Here is a 12,463-nt window from a genome sequence, read left to right as displayed (position 1 = left end):
AACACACTCTGTGGGGACATTGATCATATCAACAGATTTCTACAACACCAGCTATGCTTTTGGGAGACTTCCCAGAATCAGGCACTGTCTTAAAAACCTTTGCAAGTACAAGAACTTGAATATAGAAAGAATATGTGTTGGTTTTTTGCTTTTATTTTCTATACTGGTGCTTCCTGGTTTGTCTTTATCATCATTCTGATTGTGAACCTTTCCTAGACCTCTCTGGTCAAGAACACAGACAGTCATACTCCCCCGGATTTGAGTCCCGTCTCCTCTGTTGCTTGATACCTGGGTGATGGGGCAACTTCTGAGCCTCAGTTTATACTTCTGTAAAATGAGACTAGTAATCTCATTGGGTGGGAGTAAGGATTATAAAGTTATTGCTTCATATTGCTATCTGGCTCATTGAAAGTGCTTAATCAATGTTCGCTGTCATCTCGAGTCCAATTGGTCCAGTTAGAATTCTAATAGAGTATCTTTTCAAGAATTTAGAATATTCTCAAAGGGCACAGACACTGTATCTTTAGATTCCACTCAGCATTCTGAATGTAGAGACACTTGATTTCAGCTTTTGGTGAGGCCATGCAGCTGTTTACGAGGGCATGCCATAAGCTCACATCAGCTATATTACTTTACCAGTAGGGGAACATTGTCTTTCTGCTTTCTGTATATAAATCCTTTGTTTATTTTTTTTCTGAACAGATGTTATTCCACTATCTTAGTGTAACTGGAATAAATACAAGAAGCACCAAAGGCTGTAAATAATGAAAAAATCAAGATGATGGAATTTAAACCTAATCTTGCTTTTCTTTCCATGCTTAATTCAAATTTTTTCTCACTGCGGGATGAAATTTATAATAAAAAGATTCACCAAGAGAAAAGAACAGAGAAGGCAGGCAGAAAATAATAATAAAGCGGATTTCCTGAAGTGCTAGCAAAATGTTTCATGCTTGCTCATGTGGGGAGTTAAATGTAAATAGTAGCTTCTTGAGCTTCATCAGCATACATAAATCTGTCTCGCAGCCTCTCTCTCACATCACACTCACCACACGTTTCTTTTTTGTTTGTATTTTTTAACTTTTACAGAAACATGACTAAAAGAACAATAGTCTTTGTACCACTCGGGGAATAGCTTCCATCTCTGCATGTGTGTTGAGGTACCCCCTGTCTGGAGTCATGTGTGGTGTGTGTCTGTTATTGTCAGCCGTACAGTGGGGTGGCAGCACTTGAGATTAGCAAGAGATGAGGACCTGCTGTGAGAAATAGAGCCTAGCTCCTCATATTTCATTAGGACGTTTTGATGTGGCTGAGACCATTGGTCCACAAACTTTAGCAGGTATTAGAATCATCTGGAAGGCTTGTTAAAACACAGATTGCTGAACCTCCACCCCTAGAATTTCTAATTCTATCAAGTCCTGGGGTAGAGACCAGTCATTTTTATTTCACGTAAGTTTCTGGGTATTGCTGCTGCTGCCAGTCTCATGGGACCATACTTTGAGAACCACTGGCATAGACTAACCTGGGAGACAAGGAACACCCTCCACCTCCACACCAAGTATTACTTGAACTCTACCCCAACAATTACTTAAGGAGAATTCCTTACCTGAAGAGGCATGACCAACATCTAGACCAGGATTTAGAAACTATGGCCCAAGGGACAAATCTGCCTCTTTCTGTAAATAAACTTTCATTGAAAAACAACTTCATGTACATATTGTCAATGGCTGTTTTCACACTACAGAAGCAGAATTGAGCAGTTGGATAGAGTTCATGTGCACTATCAAGGCTGGAAAATAGTTATCTTAGCTTTTTATGGAAATATTTTGCTGACCCCTGACCTAGACCAATGCTTGAATGTTTAGAGAAGGGAGGTTGGAAGTAATTGTGTGAAGAACAGATCCACTGAATGTTCTTTATTTGTGTATTTTTTAGATGTGAGAGTTTTTGTTTTTTTAGTTGAATGAATATGATCATGGCAGTCATTCATTATTTCTCACTAAGCCATACTCCAAATTAATTTTCTTACTAGAACAAGCAGTTTCTCAAAATGAAAGGGGACAGTTTTACCATCATGTGGTCTCTTTAATACATTGTTGACATCTGTTCAAATTATTGGTGGAAAATTCTTAAAAACCATAATTAAAATGTGAAAAATTAGTCTCATTTTGACACTGTAATTGTCAGTTGAGTGATGCTGAATTTCTTCCAGATTTGGTAGAAACTGCCGTAACCTTTAGGTAAAGCATTTTGTGAGTATTTATCAAGAACCTTTAAAATAATATTCATACTCATCAATCTAGTAATTCTACTTCCAGGAAATTTCAGCAAATTTTATGTTTAAAGTTTTTCATTACAGCATTATGTATAATAGTTGTTTTAAAGAAAGACATGCAAATGTCTGTTTTTTTTTTTTTGAGACGGAGTCTCATTCTGTTGCCCCGGCTGGAGTGCAGTGGTGTGATCTTGGCTCACTGCAACCTCTGCCTCCTGGGTTCAAGCAATTCTCCTGCCTTAGTCTCCCAAGTAGCTGGGATTACAGGTGCCTGCCACCACACCCGTCTAGTTTTTTGTATTTTTGGTAGACGTGGGGTTTCACCATGTTGGCCAGGATGGTCTCGAACTGCTGACCTCATGTGACCTCATGTGATCCACCTGCCTCAGCCTCCCAAAGTGCTGGGGTTACAGGCATGAGCCACCGCATCTGGCCACAAATGTCTATTAACATGAAACTCATAATATTGCCATGAGTTTACGTACCTACTTTGGAGACATTTAAAATAAAGCTGGAAGAAGGAAAGCTAATATGATCTTTCTGGAGGGAATTTGTATCAAGGGCCTTAAACATTTTTGTGCTTTTTGTTTCAATATCTCCACTTCAAAGATCTCAAGAAGATAATCAGAAGTACACAGATAGATTTTGTTCAAGGAGGATAATCAAAGTAGAAACAATTTTTATGCCTACTAATTGGTAATAGGTTAAATAGGTTGTGATGAATTGATGAGATAAAATACTACGTAGCCCTTAAAACTATATTTTTGTACACTAATATTGCAAATGCTTATGAATTATTTCTTAGAAAACGTAGATATAAATCCATATATGTGGCATGATCCCACACATCCTACACTTAAAAGATACCTAATAGATCTCTGTATTCCGCTCAAAGCTGTTCATTACCAGTTAAGCACAAACACTGGATTCCTTTTTGACTCCATTGCATGTGGTGTCTTCCTCCATCATGTCACCAACCTGTATCAGTTCTAGTTTTAAATTACGTCTCTTCTCTGCCCCTTCCTGTCCTTCTTCCCAGACACTCCCTTAGTCTAGGCCACTTCAGGACTTGTGTGATCATCAGCTCTACTGGCTTCTTCTGACTTCCACCTCTATACAGGACCCTGCGTGTGCATACACACTACACAACTGCAAAAGAAACGTTGATATTTAGACCATGTCCTCTACCTCCATGACTCAAATCCTCTCAGTGCATTCTTACACACGTAGAATAAAATGCAAGCTCTTTATCATGGCCTGCAAGGCACAGAATTGTCTGGCGACTGCTTCTCTCTCTCTCTTTTTAAAAATTTCAGTAGTATTTGGGGTACAGGTGGCTTTTGGTTACATGGATGAGTTCTTTAGTGGTGAATTCTGAGATTTGAGTGCACATGTCACCAAGCAGTGCACAAGGCACCCAGTGTGTAGTCTTTTATCCCTCACTCCCCTCTCAATCTCCCCTCCTACATCCCCAAAGTCCATTAAATCACTCTGTATGTCTTTTTGTCCTCATAGCTTAGCTTCCACTTATAAGTGAGAACATATGGTATTTGGTTTTCCATTGCTTCACTTAGAATAATGGCCTCCAGCTTCATCTAGGTTGCTGCAAAAGACATTATTTTGTTCCTTTTTATGGCTGAGTAGTATTCCATGGTGTATAGATATCACATTTTTCATTATCCACTAGTGCTTCTCTTTTTAACCTCAACCTGAGCCACCCTCTGTCTGAGCTTCATGCTGTTTCTCTAGCATACCAACCTCTTTCCTCCTTCGAAACTTTTGCATATGCCGTTCACTCTGCCTGGAATAGTCTTTCCCCAACACTTTGGAGACCTAGCTAGCCTCTCATCCTCCTTTAGTTCTCACCTTAACAATTGTCTCTGCCTGGAGGTCATGTCTGTTCATCCTTCCTAAAGCAGGCATGTACCCTGCTGCTCAGGGGCTCTGTATTGTCCTTGTTGCATCCTCAGGGCTCACAGGGTGTTTAGCTCTAGGCACTTAATAAATACATGTTGAATTAGTGAATGAAACTCCCCAAATGTATAAGTGTATTATAAGTGTGCATGTATGTTTATAGGTACATAGGCATACAGAGGAGACCATACCAAAATATTAATTGTGCTGTAAATGAAGTCACAGGTGATTTTAACTTTGTTTGTTGTACATTTGTGTATTTTTAAAATCTTGTGATTAATTCATATTGCTTTTTCATTGTGGTTAAATATATATAACATAAAGTTGACCATTTTTCCCTTTCTTAAGTATGTGGTTCTGTAGCATTAAGTACATTTATATTGTTGTGCATCCGTCACTGCCATCCATTTCTAGAACTTTTTCAGCATCCACAAGTGAAACTCTGCACCCATTAAAGGGTAACTCTCCAGTGATTTATATTGCTTTTACAATAAGAAAAAAATATACAAAAATATATTAGAAAAAGCAGGTAGCAAACATCCTTTTCAGATAAAGCTCACTTAAATGAATTTTGGATTGTAAGTTTGAGTGACTATAAAGCAAGCTAATTTGTTTTTCAATTTATAATTTTGTTTTTAAAAAATCCTATTCTTTATAAAACTGAAGTGCTGAACTGATGGATTTTTTTTTTGCTGTAATAGCACCACTGCAGTACAAACCATTTGTTGTTGCCCTAATAAATGGACTTTTCCTACAACTATAATCATTTTTTTGAAGAAATTGTGTGCTAAAGCAGAATCACCTGAAAGTGTGATTAGTTCAAAATCCTTATGCAGGTTCTCCTTAGCATTGAAAATTTGAACTGTATTAAAGTGTCAATTCTAATTGTAATGAAATACCATTCTTCGACCTTCCGGATGTGGATGTAGCTGTGGAGCACATGCAATACACACAGGGAATTGTATTCTGCCCTCTCGGTCACAGATGGATACATTAAGAAGACTCAAAAGTGTTCTCTCGGGAAACCTGGTTTCTTGACCACAAAGATTCTTTCTACTGAGCAACATTCCTTTTCAGATCTCTATCCTAGGAGATAGAGATCAGTCCAAGCAGGGTCCCCTCATCATCCATCACCTTGAAAATATGCTTCTGGTAAGAGTTGGTATGTGACAGAAAAAGAGACACGACACAACTTAGTTATATTAGGGGATCATTTCATGTTTAAATAATGGCAAGAAAAATTTATACCATAAATAAGTGCTAAAGGAACCCTATCCAGAATATATAAGAATATCTCTTTATCAAGAATAACTAGATAACCTAATAGGAAAATGTATAAGAAATGTGAACAGGCAAGTCACAGAAAGGAAAACATAAAAGACAATTTAAAAACTATAATAGAATGCTCACTCTCAGTTGTAATCAGTAATTATAAATTAATATAACACCAAGATATCATTTTATCTTTAGTAGATTGGGAAACATTTATAAAGTTGGAATGTGCAGAAAAGAGTTAGTGGCAGCTGGATGGAACGCTAAGGTGGCCCTTGGCTGGCATCTGGAAACTTGCATTTCAGGGAATTTCTTCTATTCTGATAACCGGTAAGAGTGGCTCACTATGTCTAGACTGCATGCCCAAATGCTATCATTTATGCTTTTTTTTCCCGAGAGTCTGGAGATTTATTTTGTGCCAGGCAAAGGCTGCTTACATGACCAACTCCCGGGCCCTGGGTGTCTAAGGAGCTTCTCCGGTGGGCAGCTTTTCATATGGGTTCTTTGGGGAATGTGTGTGTGTCCTGTGTGATGCCATTTGGAGACGACACTTGGAAACTTACACCTAATTTTCTCTGGACTTTGTTCTGTGAGACTTTTTCCTTTGCTGATTTTACTTTGTATCTTTTTGCTGGAATAAACCATAGCCATGAGTACAACTATATAACGAGTCCTCCGAATCTTCCTAGTGAATCATCCAATCAGGAGTGGTCTTGGGGACCTGAAAGATAGTGACAATAGCCAATGTTGGCCTAAGTGTGGGAAAACAGGACCACCAAAACTATTTATGGAAAGGCAAATTGGTACCACCATTTTGGGATGAATTCAGAAATGTTAAGATAAGTCGAAGATATCTATGTCCATTTTCAGGTTTAGATAATCTAGAGGGAAAAACCGCACACATTTGCTAAAAAAAAATTAGGGGAGGGAGGCATTACAGTGACATTTATAGCAGCATTGTTTATATTGGAAATAGCTTAATTTTCTATGAAGGATAAATAAATTTTGGTTTATTTTAATATTGAATATTACACAACATTTAAAATAAGAAAAATTACATCCATCAAACATGATTAACATTCTGTAAACTCATGTGGGTGAGAAAAGCAGAGTTACATTGCTGTAAATTTAAAAGACACAGAATTCCAGATATATAGATAAGATACAGAAATATAGCTGGGCTCAGTGGCTCAAGCCTGTAATCCTAGCACTTCAGGAGGCCAAGGTGGGCAGATCACAAGGTCAGGAAATCGAGACCAACCTGGCTAACACGGTGAAACCCCATCTCTACTAAAAATACAAAAATTAGCTGGGCATGGTGGTGGTTGCCTGTAGTCCCAGCTGCTCGGGAGGCTGAGGCAGGAGGATGGCGTGAACCCGGGAGGCGGAACTTGCAGTGAGCCAAGATCGCGTCACTGAACTCCAGCCTGGAGGACAGAGCAAGACTCCATCTCAAAAAAAAAAAAAAAAAAAAAAAAAGATACAGAAATATAAAATAACGGCAAATCAAGAGAGCATCTAAGCCCCATTTTCCTCAGTTAAAATATAAAATTGTCTTAGAATAAACTCTGAATCCCTTTCTTGGAAAAAGTTCTATATATAGTCATGTGTTGTTGCATAATGACTGGAATACATTCTAAGAAATGTGGCCTTAGGTGATTTAGTCATGCACACATCATAGAGTGCACTTACATAAACCTAGTTGGTATAGCCTACTAAACACCTAGGCTGTAAGGTATAGCCCGTTGCTCTTGGGCTACAATCTGCACAGTATGTTACTTTCCTGAATACTGTAGGCATTTGTAACACAATGGTAAGTATTTGTGTATCTAAACATATGCAAACATAGAGAAGGTACAGAAAAAATACAGCGTTGTAATTTTGGACCCATGGTAAGTATAGCTTTGACCGGAACTTTGCTATACAGTGTATGACTGTATTTCTGACCTATGTTCTCTTTTCTATTTACAAAATAAATCTTGAATTTCAAAGAAAGTGAAGATGCTATGACAAACTGTCTTCCAACTTATTTTATTGGCTCACTGCCCTTGACAATTAGTAGACAATTTATAGACATGTCTCTTGAATAATTGGCAATTAATTTGAGATTAGATGCCAAAATGTACAGTATTTTTAATAGAATGTGAAGGTTGAGGCTTTTCATGTCCAAATGTCATGGAACTCAGAGTAAATGTTAACTGGCAGCATAGTAAACTCTGTCTTTTTGCACATCTGCAGTAGAGGGGAGTTTTAGTTTGATGACCATAAACCCTAGCTACCTTGGCTAGTTTGAATATAAGCTTAGGTGTAAACCAAGAGCTTATACTTAAGAATGCCTTCCAGGTGGGGCATGGTGGCTCACACTTGTAATCCCAGCACTTTGGTAGGCTGAGACAGGAGGATTGCTTGAACCCAGGAGTTCAAGACCAGCCTAGGCAACATAGTGAGAACCTGCATCTACAAAAATTTAAAAAATAGCTGAACATAATGGTGCATGCCTGTAGTCCCAGCTACTTGGCAGGCTGAGGCTGGAGGACTGCTTGAGCCTGAAAGGTCAAGGCTACTGTGAACCATGATCACACCAATGCACTCCAGCCTGGGTGATAGGGTGAGACTCTGTCTCCAAAAAAATAAAAAAAGTAAAATGGTTTCCAATCTATATGTCCCTGGTTTATCTTGATAGTTACCACATATGATCCATAAGGATGTACAAATCTTTGTTATATATGTGATAAAAAGTTACTGTATCTGAAAACTCCTTTGGAATGTTGCTTTTGATTTAAGCATTTTGGATATCATAGACGTCTTTGCCATGGCTCAAATGATAAATGTTAGTGTCTTTTTAATGTCAAGAACTCTTGTCACCTAAGAGAAATTTAAAACCCTACATTGCAGGCAATGGGAATTTTGCTGGTAAACATTATTTTTTTACTCAATTTCAAGAGTGCCTTATACCTCAAGCTGGAGTTAGCAGGTAGAGAGATCACATATCAGTGACTTACTAGTTGATTTCATTTCCTGAACTTCAGCCCCAGCACAATGCCTGGAATACATTAACCACACACTAAATGTTTATTAATGAGTTTACATAGGTCCACACTATTTTAGCACAGGTAGATTTTTATTCACTTCTAGAAACACTAGAAATATCCTTTCATCCAGATCTCCTTAGGTCTATATTTTGTTTCTGGCTATTTCTAAGCCAATAGAATAAATTTGGTTTGCATGGATTTTTTTAAAGAAGAGTAAGAGTTCATGTTTGAACTGATTTTCTTTCTTTGCCCCCTCACCTCAATAATCATCCATTCAACAACATCATAATTATAATTTCCATCTTTCACTGAGTGTTTTCTTTTTGCCAGGCACTGTCTGAATGTATCATGCCATTTAATCCTCACAACAATCTTGTGACAGAGCTAATATTACATCAGTGTTCTATTTTTACAGTTGAGGAAAGCAAGGTTCAGAGATTAAGCCCTGTTCTCAGACTCACCAGCTAATAAACAGTTGAGCCAGGATTCAGAAGTAGGCACGTCTAGCTTAACTACCTAGATTTACTTTCTTTTTCCTTTACTTCAACTCTCTAAAGAGAGAACTACGCAACCTGAACATTGACTCACACATAGTACTCATCCAATCATCCAATCATTGTATATATTTTAAACTTTTGAAATCGATTTTATTGGTATAGCTTACATATAATAAAACATACTTGTTTTATGTATACAGTTCTGTGAATTTTGACGAATATATAAACCAATGTTATTAATCTCAATCAAGAATATTATATTGGGGCCAGGAGTGGTGGCTCACACCTGTAATCCCAGCACTTTGGGACGCCGAGGTGGGCAGATCACTTGAGGGCAGGAGTTCGAGACCAGCCTGGCCAACATGGTAAAACGCCATCTTTACTATAAATATGAAAACTCGCTGCGCGTGGTGGAAGATGCCTGTAATCCCTGCTACTTGGAAGGCTGAGGCATGAAAATCGCTTGAGCCTGGGAGGCAGAGGTTGCAGTGAGCTGAGATTGTGCCACTGCACACAAGCCTGGGCAACAGAATGAGACTCCATCTTAAAAAAAGAAAGTATTATATTGGCATCTCCTCCAGAATCTTCCCTTGTGTTCCCCATTTTAAAAACTGATGTTAAAAATATTATATATTCACAGGATATTATAAAAAATAATATAGAGGCCCCGTGTATAGAATCCTCCATGTATAGAAATCATATAGAAGTCCTTCACCCTGTTTTCTCAATTTCCAATGGGGAAGACCCATAGATCCATAGATTTTATTCCCTTATGCCCTTTGCAGTCAGTTTTTACCTACCTTCAGCTCTCTGTAACAACTAAACTGTTTTCTCTCACTATAAATTAGTCCGTTCCAAAATTTTTTAGTCCATCCCAAAACTTTCTATATGAATGAAATCATGCAATATTTTATCTTTTGTGTCTGACTTCTTTTGCTCAACATTCTGTGTTTGAGATTCATCAGTATTAATGCATGCATTAGTAGTTTCTTTTAATTTCTATGTAACACCCCAGTGCTTGATTATACCACAGTTTGCTTATTCATTCACCTTTCGATGGACATGTGGGTTGTTTCCAATTTTTGGCTATTTGTAAGTAAAGTTGCTGTGAAGATTCATCTACGAGATTTTTTTTTGTGGACTTGTTTTCATTTCTCTCATGTAAATAAGGGTGGAATTGTTGGGTCACTTGGCTATTGAAGGTATGACTTTCTAAGATATTGACAAATTGTTTTCCTAAGAGGACGAACCATTATGCCTGCTAAACAGTATATTTGAGTTCTTGTCTCTCTACAACCTTGCCAACACTTGATACTTTCAGTCTTTTTAATTTTTGTTATTCAAGTAGTTATTTAGTGGGATCTCATTGTGATTTTATTATTTTTCCTCTAATGACTAATGATGTCTAACATCTTTTTATATGCTTAATAGTCACATATATTCCATTGTGAACTGTCTGTTCAAACCTTGTGCTGATTTTTTTGGGGGGTGGGTTCATGTGGCATGTAGGTGTCTTCATTCAGTAAATACTTGATGAATGATTGAATGACCTAAGATTGGTTTGAATGTATGTATTTTTCCTTTTGGTGACTTGAAACAGTAGATAGAATACCAAATAAAATAGCTCAAATTGGGTTTTATTATCTATTTCAAAATGAGCAGGTGTAGCTGGAATCTTGTATTGAATGTGATATTAAAGTAAAGATCAGTAGTTTCCTGCCCTAGGTAGGAAATACCATCATCTTAACCATCACTGTCATCCTCATGATTTACTCTTTTTGACCATAGGGAAGTTACCATTTGAAGACATGAGTTTTGTAGCTCACGTGACTCCTGGGTTGCTGCATTGTTTCTCTAAGGCTAAAAATGCTCTTACCTAATTTGTATCTTGTCTAAAAATGGAAAGACAGTCTCAGCCTAGTTATTTTTAGCTGTCATTGAAGCATCTTTCTCCATTAAGAGTGAATGCTAGTTAGGTTGATCTACAAGCCTTCTGTTGATCCTGTAGACTGTAATTTGTGATTATGATTTTTTCAAATGTATCTCTTTCCTATGACACATTTTTGTGATAATATAATATTTTTAGCTTTTCTTTTGTTCTCTTAAGTGTAGAGAATTGCAAAGAAATAAACACAGACTCACTTAGATAACTATGCTTAACAATAACAACAACAACAACAACAAAGCAACATACATTTAGTGTTTGAAAAGCAACACAGGATAGGGAGATGTCTATGTCTATGTCTCTCTCTCTGTCTGTGTGATGAAGAGTGAAGTCTACTTATTTATCCCCAGCTCAAGTCCTTTTTTGTACATGAAACTGTTGTTAAAACTTTCATATGATTCCTCCTATTACCCAGTCTCTCCTTTTCCAAATTCATTTTTACAGAAAAGGAATCAGACATTATGCACAGTTCCACACATTTTCTCCCAATGTCAACCCATGAAAATCTAGCTTATGCAAAGTAGTTGTTATATGGATGAATTGTGCTTTAATTGCTCCCTTTTGGTTGTTTCCAGGTCTTTGTTTTTATTTATTTACCGTCATAAAAAAAGCTATAGTAGGGCCAGATGCAGTGGCTCACACCTGTAATCCCAACACTTTGGGAGGCCGAGGCGGGCGGATCACTTGAGGCCGGGAGTTTGAGACCAGCCTGTTCTACATGGTTCTGAAGCCCTGTCTTTACTAAAAATATATAAATTAGCTAGGTGTAGTGGTGGGTGCCTGTAACCGCAGCTACTCGGGAAGCTGAGGCAGGAGAATCGCTTGAATCTGTGAGGCGGAGGTTACCGTGAGCTGAGATCGCGCCATTGCACTCCAGCCTGGGTGACAGAATAAGACTCCATTTCAAAAAGTAAAAATTAAAAAAGTAAAAAAAGCTGTAGTAAATGTTCATGGAAATTTGAAGAGATTACAAGTATACCTGTAGAGTAAATTCCTACCATTCGAATCCCTGGTCAAAGAACATTTTATGATTTGACAGTTATTGCTGGATTGTCTTCTTTAAGGTTTCAGTAATTTATACTTCTAGTAATAGTGTCTACAAGTGTCTATGGCACATATTTAAATGTAATAGCCTACATTAAACACTTTGATATTTTGGCCTTCTAGTATTATGTGAGATAGGATCTCCAAATTAATGCATTGCCAGTGCTGTTTTATCTTTATGACATTCTGGCTTGACTTTACCCCTGCAGAGGAAAATCTAAAGTACATCCTCCTAATGACTAGGGGTGGCAGGCTAGAGTTGCATCCTGTGGCTTTCTTGCAATCAGTTCTTGGCTACTTCTTTTCTAGGAGGCCCTGTGTTGATGTGGTATGTCTATTTTATGTATTTCCTGCAGGAGGAAGGCTGAACAAGGACCTGCGACATTTTCTCAATCAGCGATTCCAGAAGGGGTCTCCTGATCATGAGCTCCAGCAGACCATAAGGGATAACCTTTACCGCCATGCTGTGCCTTGTAAGTAGCCAGAC

At 37.8% G+C, this 12,463-nt stretch overlaps 1 protein-coding gene across 33 annotated transcripts in view; it reads left to right on the top strand.

Moving 5' to 3' along the window:
- The window catches only part of MAGI1 (membrane associated guanylate kinase, WW and PDZ domain containing 1), a 674,091-nt gene that overhangs the window by 399,259 nt on the left and 262,369 nt on the right, over positions 1-12,463 (top strand). For all 33 annotated transcript variants that reach the window (XM_003309855.7, XM_520680.9, XM_054680761.2 and 30 more), the window contains exon 2: positions 12,333-12,449. In XM_003309855.7, coding sequence (XP_003309903.1) covers positions 12,333-12,449 — 117 coding nt within the window. The remainder of the gene's footprint in view (positions 1-12,332; positions 12,450-12,463) is intronic.

The sequence above is a fragment of the Pan troglodytes genome, chromosome 2 (assembly GCF_028858775.2).
Source record: "Pan troglodytes isolate AG18354 chromosome 2, NHGRI_mPanTro3-v2.0_pri, whole genome shotgun sequence".
Lineage (NCBI taxonomy): Eukaryota > Metazoa > Chordata > Mammalia > Primates > Hominidae > Pan > Pan troglodytes.
Note: the sequence above shows the minus strand (reverse complement) of the source record. Positions and strands in the feature narration are given on the sequence as shown.